At 35.9% G+C, this 26,610-nt stretch overlaps 2 protein-coding genes across 2 annotated transcripts in view; both read right to left on the bottom strand.

The window, feature by feature from the left end:
* LIX1 (limb and CNS expressed 1) overlaps positions 1-3,522 on the bottom strand; it is a 55,808-nt gene extending 52,286 nt beyond the window's left edge. Inside the window, exon 1 of the mRNA XM_072958364.1 lies at positions 783-3,522. The gene's annotated coding sequence lies outside the window, so the exon portion shown is untranslated. The remainder of the gene's footprint in view (positions 1-782) is intronic.
* Positions 3,523-3,656: 134 nt separating this feature from the next.
* On the bottom strand, positions 3,657-25,547 carry RIOK2 (RIO kinase 2). Its single transcript, XM_006212958.3, has 10 exons — positions 25,364-25,547; positions 22,261-22,399; positions 21,429-21,545; positions 19,471-19,646; positions 15,292-15,380; positions 13,154-13,345; positions 10,882-10,974; positions 9,623-10,120; positions 8,092-8,188; positions 3,657-3,946 (listed from the first exon to the last, which is right to left on the bottom strand). Exons 1-10 carry the CDS (start codon positions 25,535-25,537, stop codon positions 3,782-3,784), a joined length of 1,740 nt encoding a protein of 579 aa, XP_006213020.2. The 5' UTR covers positions 25,538-25,547; the 3' UTR covers positions 3,657-3,781.
* Positions 25,548-26,610: the final 1,063 nt, after the last annotated feature.

The following is a 26,610-nucleotide window of genomic DNA, read 5'->3' as shown; positions in this document are numbered from 1 at the left end:
GTTTCATATATATATATGAACACATACATATACATATATACATACACACACATTTGGGGATCCTGAATGAATGAGCCCATGTCATCTTGACTGTTTTGTGTAACCAATTATCCAGCCCTCTTTTGGTATTTGGTCTCCAAAGAGAAGTAAAATTGATTCTTGAAGAAACACTTTAGAGGCCAATGATAGCATTGGGAGAGGCTTTGCTAGTACATGGGTTAACACTTTCAGGGTAAACTGTTATTCAAAGGTGGAAAAATCTAGATGTTCAAATTTACAAGACTGGAGATAATGATGCTAAGCCCTTGGGTCATTAGATACGTGTTCTGTGAAAACTGAACTGATTACCTTAACTGTGGCTGGCTGATTTCCAGCATTATATTTTGAAAAGAACAGTAAATTTTTCAGAGTGGATTTTGCCAGTGGCTTTTTACAACAACATTTTATCTTTCATAAAAGTGTGTCTGACTATTGGTTCCTCTCCCTTTCTTTGCATTTTCTCACAGGACTACCACCCCTGCTTCCCACTGTCCAGGACAGAAATTTATTTTAAGGGGCATGCTGCGGGGTGAGACACACTCCCAGTTTACATGGGCTAACTGGAGCTTACTCTCTTTCTTCTCTAGATAAAATCATGTTTCTGGGGCTATGAGTTGTATGCAATGTTTAAATCTTTGCAACAGTGAGCAAATTAAAATGAAAACCTAGACTATGAAAAGAATTAGTATTAGATTAAAACAAACCTAGGGAAAATGTTTATTGGTTGTAAATAAATGACAAACCTGAGATTAGTTGATGGTGATGTTAGGTTCAAGCAAGCCAGTAATTTCATAGATCCGTATATTTTAGATGAAGCTTCCTGTAAAGACTGCATCATTAGTATACTCTTAATTCAATTCAGGCCACACTTACGGATATGCTTACATTAAGATAAAAGCCTTGTGCCCATCCACTTCACACTGTAAACTATAATTTCCATTTCACTTCCTATGCAGTCACCACCAGAGCACTGCACTTAGCATGCATCCTGCTGACACAGAAGAAACATTTCTTTTCAAAATTTGTTTAAAGAAGGAGGAATAGGAAACTGCATAGAAAGGGGGCCTATTTTTCCACAAATTGAAAAATGGAGAAAGACCAAGTTAGAGAATAATATATTCTTCTCATTCTCTTAAGGTACCTCAGTAGCCTTAGCACAAGGAAAAAGAACTACTCCAATAGCACCACCCTGCTTCCCTTCCATGTCCCCAGAAATATTCCACTAAGGGCTTCTGTCTACTGAGATGGCTTTTCTTGGGCCTGTGAGAAGATGAAAAAGCCTATTATGAAAAACAAAAAACCCCCAAACCCCCCAAACTCACAACTTTCTAAAAAGGGAAGAAACTTGTTGTGGAAGATAGGACTCGAAACCTGGACCTGGCTGTGAGCACTGTCTCTTCTCTTATCTCCACGGTACCAGGAAGACAAGTCACAGCTTTAGACCTTAGTGACTTGCAGAATTTAGTCCTTTAGGCTGGATACAAAACTTTAAACCACCCAAGTTCACTGGTTTTCCTACCATTCTGGCACCATGAATTCCATCTTTTCCACTCAATCCCAACCTATTCAATCTATGTGACTTTGGGCAAGTAACTTTACATTTAAAGATGTTTTCTCATCTCTAAAATAAAAATGAGATAATAAAGACTGTAACTCTAGCATGACAGAATAGGATTCTATCTGAGACTTCTTAACCTGAATACCTAGGCTGACTGGACAACATTTTAGATTTTAGTTTCCCTCCAGTCTATCCACCAACATGGACAAAGTTCCCTTAGTTCTACCCCCTCCTCCCTTTAAAGTCAAATCATCGCACTGCCTAAAACCTACAGTCACTTTTTTTCCTAATACATTAAACTTAAAAAAAATTTCAAAATCATCTTTAATTTGGTCCTTTGCCACACAACATCCTTCCCTAAGTATAGCATAACAAATATGCAACACTGATATCTGTCTTCTGGATTTTCTGCATGATTTCTTCTTGCAAACTCTTTTTTAGTCTACCTATTCAACCAAATCCCCTTTCCCCAAACAACCTACCAAATCACTCTGGCCTTTTACTTACCTACTGTCTGTCCTTGGAATTTCCTGAGTACTAGAGCAATGATATCAAGCTCTTTAGTATAGTCTACTTTGTATTGTCATGTAACTGCTGTGTTTATTCATGTCTCTCCAAGAGACCTTCTGTCAACAAAAGTTTTATATTAAAAATCTGTGTACTCCTTCCCCTGCTATCACCTTACACAACACCAAGCACTTGGAAAACTGATGTGAACATGCGTTTTCCTTCCTAATGTAGGCCAGATCTCTTCTACCAACAGCAGATTACAGTAAGCTTTTTTTTTTGATTCATTTATTTCAAATGGCCAGTAGAATTAATTTTGCAAAGGTGAAAGGGTATCTGCTGTTTTTATCAATCTCGGAAAACAATCTGTGATTTCTCCTGGCCGATCATAACCACCAATGCAAGTAATTTAAGGATCTCCTGTCTGGTGACTGTGGGGTGACACTGCCATCTAGTGGCCATTTTTCAATGCAGGGGATGTCTCTCTTCTGGCCTACTGGGTGATGCTGATACTCAATAGACCTACACTACCATTAGGGACACATACTGAAACGCTCACTTTCACCTCTCACTGGATTATAGTTTTGAGGCAGAAACCATATCTTACGTATTTTCTTTCTTTCCTACACTCAGTGAGTACAGTTGATCCTTGAACGTGGGATTTAGAGGTGCTGACCCCCACCCAGTTGAAAACCTACCTATAACTTTACAGCCAGCCCTCCCTTATCTGCAGATACAGCCAATCTCAGATCACGCAGTACGGTAGTATGCATTTATTGAAAAAAAATCTGTGTATAAGTGGACCCTTTCAGTTCAAACCCATATTGTTTAAAGGTCAAATACATTTGCTAATGTTGACGCAAAAAATATCTAGACTCTCCCAGCTAAAACTATCGGAAACAACTTTTCACTCCTCATCTCTTCTACCTCCCTCCACCCCTAACTCTTCTACTTCTGCTCAGGCTGCATAAAAACTGGGAACTGTAAAAACCATGGTAGGACTATCTTAAGTTTCTGTTCCCATGACCACATTACCAACTAAAGCAGCAGAAAACAAAATTAGGGCATTATTGGCTTATCCTTAAAACTAGAGACTAAAAAAACAGATGGCAGTAAATTCTTCCAGTGGCTACATAAAATGCAACCAAGCTGTTAGCAGACTTTCAGAAAGATAAACTTCATTATAATTATCATTCCAATAGCTATACCTTAAAGTGCTAGGCATTGTTCTAAGTGCTTTCTGAGCACTATCTCATGTAATGCTCAAAACAATGTTACAAAGTAGTTATAAATTTTAACAGAGAGAAGGGGAGATAGAGGGAAAAACTATGATTTGCCTAAGGTTGTTTCCACTAGTAGTGGAAAAGCTGTTATTATGAAACCAAACAAATCTAACTGCTTTTGGTAGAGAACAACAACAACAAAAAGTGATATTTAGATTAAAAAAAACCAAAACCTTGTATATTCCTAATAGAAATTACTTGGAAAATTGGATTGCTTTAGCAGAATTACCATAGTTATTCTTTAGAAGACATGTATTGAATGAGTCAAATTTATCAATGAAAGAGGGTTTATTTTATCTATTTATGTATATCTGCCTTGGTCCAAAAAAATACTAAAGGTGGCTAAAAAATGGACATAGTAAATTTTTGGAAAACTTTCAAGATCTTATATATATTATTCTCCCCAAAAGCTAGCTGCTTCCAAACTTGATTTAATATTTTGCATGTTTTCTCTCCGTTGCTTGGTAAATATATTTGCTTCTCCTTTCTGCAATCGACGTCTGACAGCTGATTTTTGCTGTTTTGTCAACTGACGTTTCACCTTCTGTTTCACCAATTCCTGGAAAGATTTCATGAATTAGTATCACAGATAACTAACCATTCTGATAAGGAGTAAATATTCAATGAAAGAAAGATCTACAGTGATAATATTCCTCAAATTTCTGTTAAAAGCATGAGTTTTAAAGATTCGAAACACTGACAGTACTAAATGTACAAGCAATAAAATAAAACACTAAACTGTTATAGAAGATGTGGAATTAAATTCCTAATAGAAATAGAGATTATAGCAAAAGGAGTACATTGCCACAATTCTCTGAATAACAAATCATCATAGCACCACCTAGTGTCTATCAGGAAAACTGGGAAAAACTAATCAACCAACCAACCAAAACCCAAAAAAATCCCAAAAGCAAAACCCAACAAGATTTAAAACAAACAAACCCCTGCTTATTTCTTTGTTTTCTAGGTAAAAGTAGGCATGGATTTGTAATCGAAAATTATGTTTGAAAGCATTTTCTACTGGTCAAAATATATTCAAGAGTGCCTTCATAACTTTAGGTGTAGAAATGACCTGATGGCAGCAGTTAGCCATGGAAAAGTCCTCATACACTTTATGGGAGAAACAGCTTGTTTTCACATGGTGAATAATCATAAATTCTTATCACTTAAGGCTGTCAATGTCACATGACTTGTAAGGAAAAAAATCTGCACATTCCATTCACAGTAACTTTTTTTTTCCCCTCTGAAGTACTTCAGCTATTATTCAATTGTATATAACCTGCATCATCCAACTTGTCTCCTGAAAAAAGAGAAGTTAAACACTAAACTGAAAACACTGAAAAGGCTGAAGCAAGGATGTCTCTTAATATGCTCCACCTTATGTGAGGCACAAAGAATCATTTATTAACAATCTGTCAAGTTGAAAATAATTAAAAATTAATGGATTTGAAAGGTAAAAAGGGTCTATAAAAACTAGTTTCTTGGACCGTATATGTAGAAAATAAAACTCTGGATCAGATAAGTTAAATGCAGGCTTTGGATTATTTTACATAGTTAGGAAGACAGGACAGGCTTTAACAAGTTATCCCTCTTAACTTTAGTCTAATTATTCTTGATGGAGGAAATATAAGAGAAAAGAAAGGGAAACAGAAGAATCAGAATTGAAGTTCCTGCAGAGGCTGATACCCTCGCAAGATCCAGTTCCAGGAAGGCCAGAGTATTAGAAGGACCTGGATGGTATTCCAGAAGTTTCAGAATTGAAACCATTAGGATTGAAAGTTTAACATAGGAGTGACTGGCCTCTAGGACCCTTCTCTAGCTCAGGAATCCATGCAACTATTACAGCCTCCTGACTCCAGCAAGAGACTAGAATCTTTAATCATAACAGTATCACCTTAAATACCACAAAGACAACAGTGCAATACCTTCAGAATTCTGAAGGAAAATTATTTCCAAATCACAACTCTAATACTTAAATTCACAATCAAGTGTGAGGACAGGATAAAAAGAACTTTTTTGTAATAAAAAGTCCCCTACCAAATTCACCCAAGTAATTATTAAAATCCATACTACCAGATAAAGAAGTAAACAAGGTAAGAAAAAAAAGAGATGGAACAAGGAAAGGAGACTAGGGCAACTAGGCAACTAGGGTAGAGCACGCACCACATTTAACCAGAGGAGTTCGACAGAGGCCTCCAGAGTAGTCCCAAGAAAATAAAAATCAATCTCTTTTCTAAATATTCTACATGAATTTCCCCTTGGTTCTTTACTTCAATGAGACCACAAAATAATCTTATCAAGAATCTAAAGAAAGTAAGGAAATAATAGATTACTATGCATGTACTTACTCCTAATCCAGAACAATTTACAAGTCCTACGTAATTTTCACGTTAGAAAAAGGGGGGAAAATCCACATTAGTCCATTTTTAAAAAAATGATAAAGTGGGAAATGCAGCTGACCCTTGAACAATGAGGGTGTTATGGGCACCAATTGGCTGCGCAATAAAAAATCTGAGTATAATTTACAGTCAGCCATATATATCACATCAGAGGTTCCTCTGCGGCTGCGGACTCAAGCAACTGCAGATCATGTAGTACTGTAGCATTTACTATTGAAAAAAATCTGCATATAAGTGAATCCACATAGTTCAAACCTGGGTTGTTCAAGGGTCAACTGTACTTGTGTATTATTTCAGGGAGTACATATAAAAATCATGTACTTTATTGACGTTTTGCTATTGTTGATGGTGGCCGTGTATATATTTATTTAAAAACAACATACCTTAAAGGTTAATTATAATTTAATTGTTACATACTAGAAAAAAATATGGCTCGTAAATGGCAACTTTGCCAACAAACAGGGATCTACAGAAGTATTTTAAAGAGGAAAACAATTTTGATTTTAAAGAACACTTTTGCAGACACAAAAGCAACAATCATCAAATTAATAAAGGTAATAAAGAGTTTGTTTTCTCCTAACCTTTTAACAAAATGGAATATGATCTCAAGAATAACAATGTGACCAAATTTTCAAACGAATGTTAAGTTAATATGGTCAATTTCTTTCCAATGATAAGAGGGAAATCTTTTTGATCAAGCTAGGCTGAAAAGATCTTTTTTCCCCTTAGACTAAAGGTAGATTTGTATTTTATAATGCAAGTCATTATAGGCTTGATTCCATTTTAAAAAGTTTCTGCTGTTAGCTGTAAGTTAAAAAGGGTAAATCAAAACCAAAAGACAATGTTACAGTCACCATCCTTATATACAGTAGAGAGCATCACCTAGAATTTGAGGAAATAGCAGGAGTTAGCAATCCAACTTTTCTTTAGATGTAACTGCCAATTTTGTACCACTGTAATTAGATATAAAAGCACTTGTGTTTTGAATCTGAGAAATCAAAGGAGGGTAAATAAATCTCAGTAAGTACAGAAAATATCAAAGCCAAGAGTGGACAGGCAATCATCAAATGTGAGAAATTCTTAATAAAGATGGGTGATAATACTTCATTGGAGATCTCACTTATCATAATTAACAGCTGTTTCAAAGATTTCACAGATTTAAATTTTATGTCCACAAAATCAGGTGAGTTATGAGGCCATGAGAAAAGAGTATATGAAATCAGTGCATTTATAGAATTTTATTCTTTTAGTCTGACAAGTTCTAATCTTTCTATTATTGAGCAAAAACCCCAGAATTACTAAGAATGCACTATATTACAAAACACAGTACTGTTATTTTTAGCTTATTTGATAATTCTGATTTAACTTTGCAAATGTCCCCTATTACCCACCACAGAGCATACATTTTTAACTTATTAACAATATATATGAACTGTAAAAATGAGAAGTTTAGGGAAAAAAAGTTCTTTTCTTTTGAATTCACTTTCCAATAATTTTATTTCCTCCCTTCTACCTTCTAAACTGTTTTTCTTCTCTTGCTCATTTTAAGTAAAGTTATCACTAAAAACTAGTTTCAATGGTATTATTCAACTTAGTACTTTTAGCCAGAAGGAAAAACACACAATACACCAGTTACGTAATTTTATGTCTCTGCTTAAAATCTACAAAGGAAACAAACTGATTCTTCCTCCTGGGTAGCCCCTAGAGAAGGCTGGTAGGCAGAAAAACTTCTCAGTAGGAAATGGACTATGTGTTCATTATCCTGTCCAGAAAATGTCCCTTATGCAATTTCTTTTGGACATTGCTGCTAAATGTCCAACAAAAGCTTGAGATACCAGAAGTTTTACATTACCTATTTTTCTCTTTCAAAATTTAAGAACAAGCTAGCCAGTGAAGCATGAGCATCTTCACTTATCAGTTCCAGTGCTGTCACTAGCTGAGGAACCTTTAGCAAAGTCATATAACTTGTCTGGGTCTCAATGTCCTAACTGATAAAATGCAGGGATGAGACCACACGAGAATTTTTAATGTCCCCCGGGACCTAAATTTCTATGATTTTTTTACTCCTTCAAGTTCAAGCTAATTTACATGCAGCTCTTTCCCTGAAATCTCTGATCATTCCAGCTAAAAACAAACTCTCTTTTTTACTAAATTTGTATGTCTTATATTTTCACACTGTTAACATGTGCAGTCTAAATGGCCAAGGTGGTCTTGTACATCATGTAATTCTCACAGTGCCTGAGTTCAGTAACCTGTTATGGTAGTGACCTAATAAACATTTGGAAAACATTGAATAAATAGTTACCGGAGGAATTGTTGAACAGCTTAAAATACTGCTCGCGGAAGTAACACTCAGAGTTCTTGCTCTATATTGTTTAGTATCTTCCATATTTTCTTCGTCTCTAAAATTAAAACAGAAATCAAAATTTATCCAGTTAATTTTTAATAGTTAATTATGCTCGATTAATTTACATCATTCCTTACATGATGGTTTAAAATTTATGAGGGTAGAAGTAAAGTTACCCACAATTCAGCCCAATCTATTAACAGTTTTCATTTTTAGCTTTCTGATAGTCACTATCAAGATTTCAAAAGGGTAGAATGCTTCAGCCATCAAAATTTATTATCACTTTCCCACAATTCATTTGTCTCCTTTCCACTTATGTTCTCCTCTTCTTTCAGTGAACTAGAAACAAAGCTACCTCTCACAATCTAAATCCTTGGAACACATCCCTGACTTTTCAGTAGATGTAATGAGAACAGAGACAGTATTCTATGGGTAGAAAAACTGCAACGATGGAAACTAACTTGTTCTACACATTATTCAAAGTTTTAATGTATACAATGTATAGGAAATTCAGACAATATTAACTCCTTATAGGCAGTATTTTTCAGCACCATCTGCTGCTTCCACTTTGAATAACAAAAAATTTTGCCCAACATGTGTTCAATACTGAGAATTAGTTTGTGCTGAGAAAATTATTTAAGCTATGTAGTTTCTTCTATTACTTACTCAACATCACAAGCCATTGCCATCCTTAATTTTAATTTTACATGTTTAGTATTCAAGTGGTAATAGCCCTGAGTCTCAAGATACAGATATATGGAAAAGGAACAAAATTCTCATGTTTGGCTTCACAATAAAGCTATAAAGATAAAGTCTGCCTTAGGATATAAAAATATGCATTGACAAATGACTAATAAAAGTATTGTTGAATATTTTTGTCCTATTACTACTTTGAAAGAAATCAAACCATCTTTCATTAAACTATAGTTGTTTGATTCTGGATAAGCTATTCTAAATCCAAAAATGAAATTTTAGATCTTTTGCAAGTCTAAGCTAAGCCTGATTCATTAATATTTGAAAAAAATTCTTAAAAGAAAAGTGATACATTAATTTTAACTGTACATAAACAAATAAGGAACAAAGTACCAGAGTTCAAAGTACCAGAGAAAATTCACTGCAAGCAGATATTTTAAGAGAACATTTACTACATGTTTATTGAACTAAACATTAATCAAACATACATAAGATGAATAATTGTAAAAATATACCCATTTAAAATCTGATTAACTTATCAAGAGATCTGTATTAAATATTTGAAAGTAACCAGTTTGTATTTTAAAGCAGAACTGCATAAAATTAAATCAGTAGGCTATATGGGATCACGTCAAATGCTGAGGGTAACTTAAATTTTAAAAACAAAAGTTATTTGCTTTTGTTTTGCATACAATGGTACAGAATACAGCTGTCACCCCATATGAAAACAATATTTACCAGAATCAAAAGCATAGGTCTTTAAATTAAAGTAGAAAACTAATCAACAGAAATCTACCTGAAAGGCTGGAATTCTTTGTTTAATGATGACAAGGCAATCAGATGGGGGCACTCATTTTCATCCTCCTCAGAGCCCATGGGGATTCCTCCTTGACCATCTTGCCTGGTGTCATTTTTAGCCTCCCCAGAAAACTCAGTTATAGAATTGTTTTCAACAATCTGCCTTTTTACTTCTTCTAAAGCTTGACTGAATTCAGTCATTTCAAAACTGTGTGGATCAGCACTCTCCTCTGACAAACTGTCTTCCTTTATTTGCTCAAGGTCTCCAGATGATCTGCAATAGCAATCATCTATAGTGTTCAGTCCACTTTCATTCTCTGACCAACAATCCTTTGCTTTTTCTGACACCTCTTCATCAGAAAATGAGAATTCAGATTCCTCCTCAGTTTCAATATTTTTATCATCTGGACCTACTGGATGAAGTAGTTCATCATCTGCCTGCATTTCCTTTGTGTAGCCACTGGCAGAAACCTCTACATCAAGAGAGTCCTCCCTCCTATGAAAAAAAGAACATCAAGCATTTAGAGAGGAAAAAAAATCCATCTGACATAGATAAATAATTATTATTCTGATAAATTATGGTTCTCAAGTGAATTTAACAGTTTATATATTTTAAAGGATTTTCTCTGCCTAAAATGTAATACTTAAATCACTTAAGAATACAAATGAAAAAGACATATGCTTGCTGTCACTTAGGAATGAAATGGCTGTGAAAAGCGAAAGATATTCATAAAAACAGTTTTAGAAACTTCAGTTGATATAAATTAACTTTTATTTCAAGAGGGCTAAACATTTTTTTTCTTTAGGTTAAGTCAATCGTCCCAAATCAGAAAACAGTATCTTAACTAAGAATATAAAATGAGAAAATTTGGCTTTGAGGATGTATGTGTAATTACACTCCATGAATCAATTAAAGACAGCTCCTATAGTTAGTAAAGAAAAAACACTAATTCTGATCAACATTTGATTCTTAAAAATGGGTTATTTACACAGTATCCTATATTGAATAAATGTTTCTGAATTTATTAGAAACTAGGCATGTTTCTCTACCAAATTCAGTAATTTTAATGGACCATGGGCAGGCATTATCTAGTGTTTAAGTTCACTTATATACCACACAGCAATGATACTCAACAATGGTTATGTGTCAAAGGTCACTACTTGAAATTTTTTTAGATGAAAGTGTTAACTTTTAGAATGAAATAAATCTGGTATTTAAACAGAACTCTATTATTTTAAGCAATATAGTATACAAACCTGATATCACTAAAGGTTGGAAAAAGCTCACTTTCATAGCTGAAACGTTTCATGAAGAAATCTCTAATGCATTTAACGTCTCTATCAAAATACCTGTAAAAGCAAGAAACATTTTTTATATAGCTTTTGTTACTCAACTTTTTCTTTTTTAGCCAATGACAACACCTTATTATGACACTCCTACTCCTACACAAAAGAGAAATAACTGTAATTCCAAAAAAACAACTAAGTTGCCAGTGTGTTTCCAAAACTAAAACTAAAAGCAGAGGAACTAACAAGGAATATAAACTGTCAATAGCATACAGTTCCTATGGTTAGAAAACTCAAATTTTCTCATACTATGACAGACATAGGAAGAAATGAAAAGCACAAATCCCCAAAAAAGACCTAAGGGCCTATAGTTTGCAGGCACATTTCCAGTTTTCCTGTTTAGTTTCCAGTGTATCTGGTTATACTTTTCATCAGCTATGTCCACTAGAACCTGTAGTCAACTGGGAAAGCTGAAGATAAAAATAGACTAGTGACTCATTAGAAAAAGTATGGGGACTAACGAATGTTATGTTTATCTATGTTTAATATCCATCAGCTGATATGCAATAAATATCTAAAAGAGATAAATAATACTGTGGTTTATAGTGATCTGAAGACATGTTAATCTGGACCAGGAGAGGAAGAATCTCTAAATATGAGGTTGCTTTTTAAGCTACGATAAGGTAGCAAGAATAGATTGAATTCTCTAGGTTTTCAGAGAGGGAGAATTAACAGACCGGATGACATGGAATTGACTCTCTCCTTGAATTTTAACTAAATTATTTTAGAGAAAGATAAAGTTTGGAAGTAGGAAGACAATGCCACTATTCTTTCCTCTTAGGGTACCCTGGGAAAAACCTCAAATTATTTTAAAATTATCTTTTTACATATCTTTATGTCTCATCTATTAGATAATAACTTCTTCAAAAGCAGAGATAGGTATTATTTGTATTTTAATCTCTAGTGTTTAGTGCAACTCCTTTACCCAAGTACTTGTCCATAAAATTTCAAGGTAAATCACAATGTCTCCCTAGAGGATAATGCAGCTTAAACTTAGAATGTCTTAATGTGTCATTGTTTCCTTCTCTAATTCTGGTGGTTCCTAGATATTCCTTTATTTTATGACTATATTACTCCACATTAATAAAAGAGGTAATTAGTCATCATCCAAAGATATATTAACCACCCAAGTGCCAGGCATTAACCTACTAGTATTGTTTGTTTGGAAATATTCCTTAAATTCATTTTTAAAAGACATTTTTCCCCTAAAATAAGTATAAACATCTTCTAATTAAAAGCACCAAGAAAGCTCAAACTTTGCAAGAATGAATATAATCTATTATATCAGTGATAATGGTTATTATCTTTGAGGAAAAAGAGAAATTTTTTCATATTATTAACTTGGAACAGGAGAAAAAAATTCTCAGCCTTAATTTAATTATGCTCAATTGCATCATAGAATACAAACACATAAAGGAAAATAATTCAATCATATCTCACAACCTGGATGGTTTAAATGGTTAAGAAATGTGAGAAATAAGACTACCACAGTATATAAAGTGATCCAGTCCTGTCTCAGGGATGAAGTTTTATGTGAATTCCTTTCTCTTAATAAAACAAAAGCTAAAAACGACATGAGAGATGTTATTGTTCTGGCAACTGAGTCTGTACAAAACCACAACTTTTACTAAAGTCATAAAAAATTATTAAATTATGCTTCATGAACTCTCTTGGAGACAACCAGGGAGCAGAGAGAAAAGGGCAGAGAGGATGGGGTTCTAGGGCTCCCCTCTTCATGTCCCTACTTCTTCTGAGCAAGCTTTTATTTGTTTTAAAAACTGGGCTTCCACCTAAAAGTTAGTTTGAATAGAGTTTCATTGCTAAGAAAGTTTGACTTTCAAAAGTCTGTCAGATTACAAGGGTAATTCAAAATCTTTTGATGATTTATAAAAGTAGGCAGTTTCTTCATATTTCTAATATACAGCATAAATTTAATGAATAGGTTTTAAAAACAGGATCAAAGGACATTTTTTCCCCCACTTTAAAATACTGAGGAATAAGAAAATTTCTTAGGGAGAAAATCCTAGTAGTTTGATATCCTTTAATAAACCCCCCAATTTTTAGATTTTTGTCAGTCACTTTAAACCTGTTATTGACCCAAATGGCAGTATTACAAAGCTGAAAAATTATGACTAAAAAAATGACTGCACCACACATAAACACACCCACATCCCGAATATACCACTCAGCATTGGGATGAGATGTTGAAACCATTTGTGGAAAATCAATCATGGTGATGTGGTCATCTTTATCCAAAATGAGATTGAATTCATTGAAATCTCCATGAATTAGTCCATGATTTGCAAGCTTAACAATTAGTTCCATAGCTTCATCATATACGGATGCAGGATCTTCAATATGGTGTATCTGACATCTGAAAGTATTTCAAGTATGAAAACAGGCACTCATTTATCATTTTAATGAAAGCAAGTATGTGTGTATTTATATATAAATATTATTTCCATTCCATGTCTCCCTAGCAGCTTTCTCTTCATTCCTATCAGCATACAGATACGATATAACAGCTCTTAAAAAACAAAACAAAACAAAACACCACAGCCCATCTCTATTCTGTATCTTCTTTCCACTACCATATCCTTTCTTCAATCTTCTTTAAATTCCTCTACATGTTCCTTCTCCCATTTTTTCCTTCTCACCCTTGTGAACCCATTTCAAACAGGCTTTCATCCTCCTTGTTCCAATGAAATATCTTGTCAAGACTACCAATGACTTTCATGTTACTAAATCCAATGATCAGTTCTCAATCTCCATCATATCTGGTCTGTCAGTTAACCTCCTCCCCCTGTTTGAAACACTGTCTTTACTTGACTCTTGGTGTACCAACTCTTCAAGCTGTCTTTTTTCTGCACTGATCATTCCTTCCTAGTCTTTTTGGCTAGTTCTTCAATTTTTTTCCTGAACAATAAATTTTGGGGCTCCTCAAAGGTTAATCTTAAAACCTACTGTATTAACCATCCTTGGTGATCTCATCCAGGCTCATACACCAACTTCAATCTAGACTTCTCTGAACTTCTAGGCATCTCAAACTTACCATGTCCCAAATAGAATCTCTGATTCTGCCTCCCCCTCCAACTCTAAACTGTCCTTCTGCAGTCTTTCCCATTTCTGTAAATTGCAACTTTATCCCTCCAATTAATTCATTATTCAAGCCGCAAACCTTGGTATTATCCTCCTCTGCTCCTTCCTTCATAATAATATCCAATCCCAAACAAATCATGTACACCCCAACTGTAAAACATATCCAGAATCTTGACTTTTCATCAACTTCACACCTACCATTCTGATCTAATCTAAAATCACTTCTTGTCTGGATTATTATAATAATCTCCTAATTTTTCTTCTTAATCCTATCCTAGTCTTTCAGTCTATTTGCAATACAGCAGCCACAGCCAGAGTAACATTAAACATTAGTCAAATCATGTGTCTTTTTAATCTGAAATCTTCCAATGGCTTCCTGTCTCAATCAAAATAAAAGTCCTTGTGCTACTGCTACAATGCCAATCACATTACACATACATAAATGTGTAACATTAAATTTACAGTTATCTGTCATATATATCCCCTCCACAAAATAAGTAAACAAACAAACAGATAAATAAATAAAACACCTTTGCAATGGCCTACAAACCCTACACAATCTGGTTGCCTGCTGCCTCACTGATGTCATTACTTACAATTTCTCCCCTACCCACTCAGCTCCAGCCACAATGGCCTCCTCACTGCACGTGAACATGAAGGCATGCTCCCATTCCAGGACTTATGTACTTGCTCTTGCCCCTGTCTGGAATGTTCTTAGATATCTGCATGATCCCCTCTCTCACTTCTTTTAGGACTCTGCTCAAAAATCCCCTTATCAATGAGACTTTTCCTGATCACCCCATGTAAAACAGTAGCCTCCTACACCTACCTCAGTACTTCCTGTGACCCTTGCTCCATGCTTTATTTTCATCCACAGCATCTACTACCATCTGATGTACCATAAATTTCCTTGTTTAGCTATTTAATGCACTTCTCCTTCCATCAGAAAGCTAGCTCTATGAGGGCAGAGACTTTGTTTTGTTTACTGTGGAGCCTAGAATAGTGCTTGGCACATACTACTAGACTGTTAATCACAAAGATTACAAAAAACATACTGTCAGAATGAAACTGAATTTTCAATTTGCCTTTAAGTTTACTGCTTCATGTTAATTTCCAACCTCCCAGAAGCAATATTCCACTTACCGAAAAAAAACTTCTTAAAAAACTAAAACTTACAATTATTTTTTAGGACTCGAGGTTTCAAGAATAACACCTACTTACAGAGGATAGCCATTTATGAGTTCCATGACCACTGCATGGCGATTATAATCAACTGGCTTTGGAACTGGAAAGTTCCTTTCATACAATGCCTAAAACAGGAAAACAGGTAAAAACTAATGAGGAGGTCATTAATTTTTAGGTAACAATAAAAGTAAATGTATCTGTCCACAACAAGAAGAAAAATGTATAAGCCTTTACAAAATAACAGCTAGCACGTGATTATTTATGTATGGCTTATTTACAACACAGAATGGGCTATACATAAAATTGTAAATCAGTTTACTTAACTCATTTCTTCACAGAACATTCATTTACTGGACACTTAAGAAATAACTAGGGTTATTTACTAGGGTTACAAAAATGAGTGTGAAAATGTCTCTGCCTTCAAGAAGTATAGGATCTTAGGATATGTATATCTTCTTCTATTTTGTAAGTGTCTGCCATTTATTGCTTAAAAAATTCAAACTGAAACAAAATTATGATTGAGGAACTATTCTGTCTTTTGATGTATCAAGAAATGAAATACTCTGATAGATTAGGCATTTTAGCTTACAGAATACTGATCTTTTTCTCCAGACCACAAATATTATGTGAGAAACAGGAACACTGCAGTAGTCTGAGTCAAATGTTACTACCTACCAACAATAAATCCATTTTCCCCCCTATACTTAACTTTTTCTATCCTATTACTTACAAAGTCCTGTTGTTATTACTGCCTTCAAAATATCTTAGATTTATGCCCTCTGCCATTTGGAAAGCCACCATTTCTAAGCAGGCCTTTGTCATTTATACCTGATCATACCAACAGTGGTTCCAGCTCATGCCACCACAACAAACCTTTATTCTGTGTACTAGTACCAACAAAGATGCTTAAGTCAACGCTCCATTAAAAAAAAAAAAAAAAAAAAAAAAAAAAAAAAAAAAAAAAAAAAAAAAAAAACCACAATGGCTGTAAATACTGATTTTAGTCTGAACTTTTCCTAGTTTTTAAAACTCTCTTTAATACACGTACCCAGTTCTAGTTCACCCAATACTCCGTATAATAAACATTCAGTGGAGTGTGATCAAGATAGTCACCACAATGACTGTCACCTATACACAAAGAGCTCACACTGACATTCATGTCTGTCATACTGGCTCCTCTTCTAATTACACTGTCTTCCTGTCTTTTCCTAATAGACAAATCATATGCAACTCCATGACTACTCAACTCCCACACAGTTATGAAATCTCCTTCATCAATTACTCTGCTCTACAGAAGTTTCTCTAAACTCAACATATAATTTGACTTCTAAACTGTTGTTTATCTGTTCGTGTTATCTTCCCAACTTTAGGACAGAATGCATTTGTTATTCCTTTGGTATCCACCCTTCACCCTAACCTACTAAATACAGTTGTAAGCACACAGCTGATACTCAATATATGCTTATTAACAGGGTTAATTTTGAGAGGCTGTCTACTCAACTTCCTACCTTCTTTGGACAGGAGGTGAACTACTTCCCACTCCCTAAAGATTTTTGTTTGCTTGGCTGTAAATTTTTTATTTTTAAATCCACATTTATTTTTTCATGGTTTAAGATTTTATTTAACTCACAAAGGAACCAGGCAGATGGTAGATAAAGAAAGTCCCTAAATCAGACACATTAATAGATCAGGAATGTTGAAATGAACAGACATGAGGCAAAACTTCCACTGAACCTCTAACAGGACAGAGTTTTCATGTTCATAGACAAAATTATTCAGTATTGACATTAGTCATCTACAGTTTACACAGCTGTGTACATTCCTTAGAATCAGATAATCCAAGAGGTATTGTCAAGGTGGAATCTAGACTGTGAAGTTTTCTACTGAAGCACATTTTTTTCCCTCATATATACACATTTTTTCATGTATATAAAATATAATGCACATCACCTATGAGATATTAACCATACACTCTCACCTAAATGCTCCCTTCATCAAACTTACTGAAGTAAGTTTGTTGCCACAATTTCCTCCCTTCTCAGTCATCCAACCCACAGTAATCTTGTTTCAAAACACCTATACTGCTACATCTATTTAGTCTGATCATATCCATTCCCTACTATTGCAATTTTCCTGACTATGGAATACTAGCTGAACATGTCTTAAAAACTCAAGGAATGTCTGAAGAAAATCAGATAATGTAGATAAAAGTCTAATTGCTAGACTGACTGCAGATACCTTGTACAGTAAATGAAGGCAAAGATTAATTTCTTTTATACAGCTAAATGTTAGCTTTAATTTTCCAGCTACACACATCAGAACTCATTTCTGACACTTCTACGCAGTCCAAGAATACAATCAGACAGAACTGCAAAAGAGAAAAGCTAATTCCACTTGGTGACAGAGCACCTAAAGCCTCAATTACCAAGCAAGGAGGAGTCAGCCCTGGCTAAGGAGTGGAAACAGAAAGCCAGCCCAATGTCACTCCAAGGACTGTGGGGATCCAGACAACTCAGCATTCTGGGCTCAGTGCCTACCCAGCCCTGATTCAAGCGGGTCTCGGTTTGTGGAACATTCAGTCCACATGGGCTCGACTGGAGCTATAACTTACAGATGTTCCAACCACCCTATTTCCCGTGCACCCCAGGGAACGTGCCTCCTCAAGGGCTACAGCACCAAGGTCCCTAGTGCCTGGGGCTGCCTACCCACCATGCCCCCAACCTGCTCCATCCTGCCTTCCCTCCCTGCCTCCAACAGGCCTCTCACAGAACTCCTCCGGGGGTCCCGTTCCATCCTATTCAGGCAGCAGGCTCAGCAGGGTAAGTTCCCTGTGGAAAGCAGCCGAGGGTGGAGAGTATAGCTCAAGTCCCTGGGGAGGTTCCAGGTTCAATCCCCAGTAGCTCTTCTAAAAATAAATAAACCTAATTATCTCCCCACCCCAAAAAGAGAAGGCAGCCAAGTGGCATCCCTGGACAACCCTTGCCAGGAGCTGGGCAAGCCAAAGTCCCAGGAGGCTGGGACAACTAGCCGCAGGAGCCCTGGGCTGCGAACCCCTGGCTTCTGTTCCAGGCCTGTGCACACCAATCAGAGCCCCTAAATCCACATGGTTTTGAACGTGGCAAAACCGTGGCCGCTCAATAGCATATAACAACCTTAACTATTGTCATAGTGGTCTAGCCCTTGTGCTGTAGCTTAATCCTTAGTTATATAGCTCAATCTTAGTTTCTCTTAGGAAAAGAGAGAATAAATCTAACAAGCATATTTATGCACAAATAGGCTCTATTCCTGTACCTTCATAGAAATACACCAAGAAAACACCTAATTATAGTTTGGGGAAAATGTGGAACAAGCCCTACCAAACTGCCTATTTACTGATTGACTATTGTAGGACACAAGTCATTGACACAAGACAAAAAACACATAGCATGTATGATATCGATATCACACTGATTTCTACTACCTTGAAGAGTCTTCCCTAATGATTACTAAAAATCTAAGCACATGAATTAAAATAACCTACTGGTAGAACACCAAACTGAAACTCCCAAGAAACAACTAGTCATGCAATGGAGCGATTTTAATCATTCAAACTTTTAGAAAGGTAAGTTATAACAAATCCTAATGAGAATAATAAAAATGCAATGTTATTTTCTGTTTAAATTATTAGCAAAGGTATTTCATTTGTTACTATTAAAGCTATTTAATGCATCTATGCTGAATATAATTTGGAAGGTAAGAGGTTAAAGATTTTTACCATTTCTAACATATACACAAATTCATAAATTGACATTTCTTCCATTATGTGAAAAAAAAATACTAGTCAACTTATCTGAGACACTAAGGATTCTACAGAGGGTAATTATCTGTTGTTTTCAATTAGAGATAGATATATGTATAGTTATATACACTGAATAGGTACACATTCACACATACACACTTGTGAGGCAATTATACCATTAACTATTTCAGGCTACTCTACCTTGTTAATATTGTAGAATACAAGTGTCCTTTATGCATTTGTGTTAAAAATACCTTCTAGTGGAAGGAAATCACCAGAAAAACAAGTAAGAGAAATAGTCAACAGTTAAAAGTGACTGTGTAAGGATTGGGACAGCAGGAAGGGAGATGTAGAGGCAACAGACTGATGCTGGTCACTACAGCCTTTCCACTGTACATACCATTTGGTTAAAGAATGTAAAATTATTTAAAAAATACCTTCATATAAGCAAATTCTTTCATGGCAGACAGACGAGATAAATAGAGCCAAGACATGCTGTGCCTGTGTTTATGGTAATCACGCTTGTTTTTCAGATTTCGAAAAGAGGTTCTTCCCAGTCTGTGAAGCTTTAAAGCAAATTGCTGCCCTTCTTCATTTGCAACAATGTAAATATCTAGAGCCAAAATTTTAAAAGGGACACTATTATACATTTATTCCAGTAAATTGAAACAATTCTAATTTTCTAACTTTGATTTTATTTGTATCAAATTTTATCTTTCCTAATAATCAGAATACTTACAATTCAGTATAATTATTTTAATTACAATCCAAAATGATGACATATATTAATGTCTACTACAAGAGAAAACAGGGATGCAATGTGTCTAAGGTTATTGCATTCAAAGATTCTCAATACTCAGTTCAAGTTAGTGGGAGAACATCTAATTGTTGCTTAGTGTCCTACATGTTTGAGAAGTGATTAATGTCTTCCTTTTCGACAAGGAGAAGTTCAGTTCTTAAACTGCTTCAATGAAAAAATACTCGGTGTTAGAATATAATCCTATAATAAGAATAGAGCAGATTTTCTCATAAATATTCTAACTATCAAAGTAAGTTATTTGTAATAGTGACATTTAGAATATGACCTAATTACTTATGAGAAATTTCAATAATAACATTCCTATTGAGAAACAGCCTATCTCACACTGGTGGGATTACGCTTTGGCACAAACTTTTTGGAGGGAAATGTGGTAATATCAAAATTTTAAATGTGTATAACTTTAGCTCTAGTAATTTAATTTCTGGGAATGTAACACTCTGCAACTATGAGAAAGACATCTCTGCTGATATGAAAGGTCAGGGATGCATCAAGTCGAAAAAAGTCAAGGTATAGAATTTTAAGTACTGTCTGCTTTCACCTATGATTAAAATGACATGGGAATGTATATACATACGCCTTCAGTACATTATATACTTGTATTTACATAGACTATTTCTAAAATATGTAAGAAATGAATAAATAGTAATGGCTTTGGAAAATAATAAGAGGAGACTGAGACCTGGGTTAGGAGTTAAGAATCACTTCTTATTGTATCCTCTTTTCTACTTTATCATTTTGCATGTAATGAAGTTCTTAAAAATTAAAAAAGGAACTTTTTAAAATTAAAAAAAGTGGACAAAAAAATCAAGAGGAAGTGTATCTCAAAAGAGGTGTTTTATTACCTCTTTGCACATTTTATACACACACACTCCTGTATTTAGGCCTCTAATGTTACTTATCAAATACATACCATAATCTGGATGTTAATATAGTAGACATACAAACCATGTGCAATACCACAACAACGTCCTTTGGGATAGGTTTCCCAATAGTTTATTTTACTTCTAATTTTAACTTTGCTTTCTCAGTTTAAATAAAGTATCTATACAGGATAAACTACATAGGATAAAAAAGTGTGTAAGAGGGCATGGCATAAAGAAAATCATTCCCTGTCCTTTATTTTTACCACACATAGAAAACAAATACAAAAGTATTTGTTTAATGCTATTTTAGAATTTTTTTCCTGTATTCTACACATACCTAGCTTTGTCTTTTTGATCATACTGCTGTGATAGAAAAATGTGGTTTGTAGTACTTCCTTGTGTTACTTACTTTAATTATTATATGTGTCTGATTTATCAGATATTAAAATAAGAGCAAATAAAATATTTGCCAAAGATTTCATTTACTAGAGAAAAACTAATTCTTGCTATAACTTAACTTCTAGTGACAGACTTATGAAAAAACAACAATCTACTAAACAGAGGGTAATTTAATAATCTGTGCTGCTTCCAACCAACTTTCCAATTTACTGTTTAGTTAGAAAAATAGAAAAATTAAAAGACGAATCCTTTCTCAAGGGTAAATATAAACTAAAGCAAAGAAAATGCATTCAATAGTACTATGAGCACTTACCGGATTCTTTGCCAACACCCATCTGGTTTCCAACAGACTCAACCACCTGTCTAGAAGAAAGTGTTTTCAAAGCTAGGTAATCATAGCCTGCATTTGTCAATCGATAGCCCTGGACAGCTAGACAAAATCAAATGAGAAAGATCATATTTTAGTTACACTGTACCATCAAGTCATATCAAGTCAAGTCATAAGAATTTAAACATGGGCAGTCTTAGCTGGAAAGACACTGGCTACCCAGTCTTATGAGTTTGGCATTTCTTGCTATTTTTATTTCTTTCCTAGAGCAGTGTTACTTCAAGTGTAACTCATAGACTGACACCAGTCTATAAATGTTTGTTACTAGTCTGTGACAAGATACATGAACTGAAATGAAGTGGTTAAGTTCAAAACTTTATATAACAATCTAAGTTATTTTATGCCTTCAACCCTGATAAGGAGGAATTTGTGCCTGTATTTTGCCCCTTTTTAGTAATTATTTTTATTGTTATTTTATGAATGTATGTATCTGTTGTAAGTGAAAAACGGGAAATTCATCCCTCACCACAGACAGTTTGATAGGTAATGTGCCAGAGTCCTGTGGCAGACTGTATTTTCCAAAGATAGTAGTAACAATGGTTCCATCTACTTGCTCTTGTTAATCCCCTATCAGGAGGTAGAAACTATTTTCTAGCCTCTGTGATCTGGGTGGGTCCTGTAACTGCTCATAGTAGAAGTGTTCTCAGTTCTAGGTCTAGTGCTTTCCTAGTCTGGCAGTTTCTATTTGCCTTTCAGAATACCTGTTCTGGGGAAGCCAGTTACATGGAAAATCACAAATGGTGCCTCAAATACTTACTTTTGGTTCGCTCCCAAGCTATGAGTTTGTGTTTCACTAATTCTCTTAAAACTTTGTTACAACCACCATGTTTAAGGCTGGCTATAGAAGCAACCAAACTGCAGGGAACGATTTCATGGTTCTTCATGCCCATTTCAACCTGAAATTGAAGAAATCAACACGTAATCATAATCAACACAGAGCCACTGTCTACCAAAACCTTGTTGAAAACGTAAACATCTCCTCCAAACTTCTTTGACCATGCAGTTACCCAACCAATTCTGAGACACAATTATTACCTTCTCTGGACATATTTTTAATCACAATTTGGTATACAATCACTGATATTAATATTCTCTCTCTCTCTCTACTACTATATTATATGCACTTCAAGAGTATTAATTGTGAGTGCTTAAAAGCTACAGGTATTCCAGATATTTATTAAGAAGGTATTTAATGAGAAAGTGCCATATGGAGGCACTGTGAAGGATTAAAAAAAATGAAAATACTCTGGAGAATGTATTATCTAATTGTGGGAGTAAGTATACACATCTAACTCTGTTACAAGGTAAGAAATGGTTAAGTGTTTAAAAAGAGGCGGCTTGGGGCAGAAAACCCACACTGCTAGCTGAGGGAATCAGTTTCAAGGAAGAAGCAGCACTTCAGATTGACTTTGAGAAATGCAGGAATATAGAAAAAGCAGACAAGATCTACCAGAGAAAGACAAAAATTTTGGAAAATGCTACTGAGTAAGAGATGGAAGGACCTGAAACGTAGACCAAGGAGTTTTAGATTTTTATACTGAGGAGAGTGGGAAACTCACGAAGATGTTTAGGCAAGGGAGATACATAAACTGAGCTGTTTTAAGGACATTAATCCAGCAGGAATACGCAAAGTGGTTTAGAGAAGGCAAAAACTGGAGGCAGTGTATTGAAGAACTAAGACAACTGTTCAGGCCAGAACAGGGAAGAAGTAATGGTAATGGAAGGAAAGAATTAAGGATCTTTAGAAATTAGTATGGAAGGGACTGGCGTTGGATGTAGGAGGGTAAAGGGAATGAAGAATCAAAGTTCAAGTAAAAAGAAAGAATAGGTTTTAAGATAACAATAAGATATAATAATAACAAGAAGATATAATAACAATATTTTAAAATAATAATAGTATTTATTATCATTATTTTAATGAAGTTTGGGAAAGGAGTGAGTGGGGAGACAAAGTTGATAAATTTGACTTGAGCACACTGTGTGTGAGGTATTGGAAGGTCCTTCATGGACGGTACATCAAATGAAGATGTTTAAGGAAAACTGGCAAGGCTAATCTATAACTTAGGAATGCAGCCATAACTACAGGGAAAAAGCTGTCAATTATTTGATAGAGATAAGAGATAAAGCAGTGAAATGGATGTGATCAGCAAGTGAGAGATAACGGAAGAAAAAGGAGGGATGAGGGACAGAATTTGAGGGAAGTTCACACTGAAAGGTAAGAGCAGCCAAATTATGATTACTGACGTGTAGGCACCAGAGAAGTAAAGGGAAGAGGGTCAAGCAAAGGTGGCCACTGATATCAAAGCTGGTGAGACTCAACTGAGACTGAAATATTTAATAAGTAGGTCATTCCTTGGTGAACTTCAAAAATAACAAGTATTGCAGAAATAAAATTTTGGAAGATAAATCTGGCATCGTTTTAATCTTGCAACCCAAACCTCACACTTTAAACTTAATTTATCTTCCATGCTTTGTTCTGTCTCTCCCAGTCTCTAACATTCTTTTGACTCCCCTATTTGTTAGAGCATTAAGGAATGAGTGAATGTGCTGAGGAAGCAGAGAAGGAATGTATCTTTCAGAAGTGACAGTTGGTATTTAGAGAAAGTTCAGCTGAATTTAAGAATCCATAGGAGGATGGGGAAAAAAAAGTGTCTTCCAAATTTTACACTGAATTTGCTTCTGATGGTTTAGTCCTTAAGTATAGCCTATTTAAGCAAAAGATAATAACTCCTAAATAAATTTGTTTTATTCTGCAAATGCGTTATCTATGTGTTAATCTTTGTGCTTTAAAAAGACTAAGATCATAAAAACAGTTTTTGTCACTTTCCTGCTTAAAAACATTCAGTGGTTCCCATATACTTAGAATATATTACAAATTCTTTACCAAGCCTGCATGGTTCTATTATCTATGGCACATGATCTGGTTCTCACCTTTTCCAGTAACAACTCCAACTATTCAGCCTCTTGCTCACTAAGCTTCAGCCCCAATGGCTTTCATTCTTCAAAAACTGTTCCTATCTCAGGGCCTTTGCACTTACCACTGCAGTTTCCTCTGCCTCCAATTCTTTCCAAGGATTTAACTGGGCTGGCAATCCCCATTCAGTTATTATCCCCGCTCTCCATACTTTCTTTTACTTAACAAATATTTATTCAATACCTACCAAGTGCCAGCAACTTTTTAAAAAGGCTTTAAAACTTTGGTTACAAAAATCAACAGACAAGATTCTTGCACTCAGTCTTTTCTAACTATACAATTGTAAATGGTATTCACACCACCTGCCCCAACGATGCACATAGTTTCTATTTCGTTATTCTCTTTATCATTTTCACAACACATTATCTGATATTATCCTTCTTATTTATCGTTTACTTCATGATAATTTGCCTGCCAAGATGTCGTCTTTCCTGTATCCGTTAAATTCTTTAAAACTGTTACTAAAAACTCGACATACATGTATTGACTGAATAAAACTGTAGGAATGTTATGTGACTGACTCTCAGTGAGTAGGGAACTCACTGCTGTCAATTCTCTTCAGGAGTCTTAAACCCTTCTCAGCTGATTCGAACCCCAGGGTCAGAGAAGCTTCCCAGGCCACAGAGATTCGAGCGTGACCCCGGAGAAGGGGAGCAGAAAAAAAGGAAATGATTAGAATAGAGATTTTTGCTCTATCTGTGGAGAGATAAAAGCTTCCGAACAAAGGCTTTTGAAAAATCCGCCTCTCCGGTCCTCTTTCCCTTATTCCCAACCTCGGCTGCGTTCCAAGGCCTGGAGCGCGCTCAGCCCCCAGCAAACGGAGGAACAGGAAGAGGCCGCGCGGTGGAAAAGGACAGGGTATAAGGGGAAATGGTGAACCTCTTACCGCGGTGAGGACCCTGAAGTCATCCCGGCTCATGTAACGCAACTTGGCCACATTCACCTTCCCCATGGCGGACGCAGACCCAGGCCGGAAGGCTGCTGTACTAGACGAGAAGAGCACAGGGAAATCCGCACTCCGCGTCTCACGCGCCTCACAACTGCCGGGCGGCTCGCGCATGCGTGGCTTATACTACAGGTCCTTGCTACTAAAAAGGACCATATTCACCGACATGGGGCAATAAAACGTTTTCTAGGTATTATGAAGGAAAAAGTATGGAACAAAGCAGAGCACTTTTTAAATAAAGTGATTCTGTCATGTGAACGAGCCGGCGGACAGTAAATGGTCTCTACTTTATGCCATTTATTTTTCATATCTGTCAGGACCTGCTGCCCAAAGGACGCGACCCGGCTCTCAAAGAAGGGTGGTAATTTAATGGGAGGAGAGGTTTTTTTTCTAAACAGCAACTCCTACTTTAGGCTAAGTGATTCCATCGAGAGAGGGGAAAATGAACCTGACCGGACTGCAGACCAACAAGGCGCTTAAAGATAACGTAACCACACAAGTAGTCCCTCTTCTACCTGCGCTTTCTCCGGACAGGGACAAGCGTGGTTAAAGGGAACTCTCCTGCGCCTGCTCAGTACTCAGTTTCGGTTGGTCCGCGAGGCTCTGGAGTGCGCATGCGCATAGTAGGGGTGGGGATAGGGGTGACGTGTGAAGACAACCCTGTAGTCTTCGCTTCTCCCGCGCATTTCCAGGAAAAGTGGAAATTTTGATGGTTCGGAGCGGACCTATGCGGGTTGGATGTGGGAGACCCGACTTAATGGCTTTAAGAGAGCTACCCACACGGGCTTTGGGCCTCATCCTCACGTCAACAAAAATGTAACCGGAGCGGTATGGTAAACAGCTTGCACCCTGACAAAAAGGATGCATACTCTACTATACCTTACCTACAACAGCAAGGATAACAAAACTTGTATGGTAATGTCTGCATTTATATCTCGTTTCCTGAACTATATTTTAAACTTTTAAAAGGCAATTATTTTGGTTCACCCCTCACGTGAGGTGCGGGTGCTACATATGGTCGCGGAGGATTGTGGGACACTTTCCAACCACTACTGTTTATCTGCTCTCGGGGTCTGGTCTTGAAACTTGCGACGTAAACTCTGGAATTTAATATTTACAGAATTGTAACACCGCCTACCCCCCCCCCCCCCGGGTTTCACGGACCCATGTGCTGATTTTGTCACCTC

This window comes from Vicugna pacos, chromosome 3 (genome assembly GCF_048564905.1).
Source record: "Vicugna pacos chromosome 3, VicPac4, whole genome shotgun sequence".
Classification (NCBI taxonomy): Eukaryota; Metazoa; Chordata; class Mammalia; order Artiodactyla; family Camelidae; genus Vicugna; species Vicugna pacos.
This window is presented reverse-complemented; position numbering and strand designations above follow the sequence as displayed.

Excerpts from the sequence above, each read along its gene's own strand:
- RIOK2 (XM_006212958.3), bottom strand. The coding sequence starts at position 25,537 with ATGCGCGAGCCGCCCGGCAGTTGTGAGGCGCGTGAGACGCGGAGTGCG. Across the intron at positions 19,647-21,428 it reads GGGTGTTGGCAAAGAATCCG|ATATTTACATTGTTGCAAAT; the intron begins GTAAGTGCTCAT and ends TTTTGGCTCTAG. Across the intron at positions 10,975-13,153 it reads TCTCATCCCAATGCTGAGTG|GTATTTTGATAGAGACGTTA; the intron begins GTATATTCGGGA and ends TTGCTTTTACAG.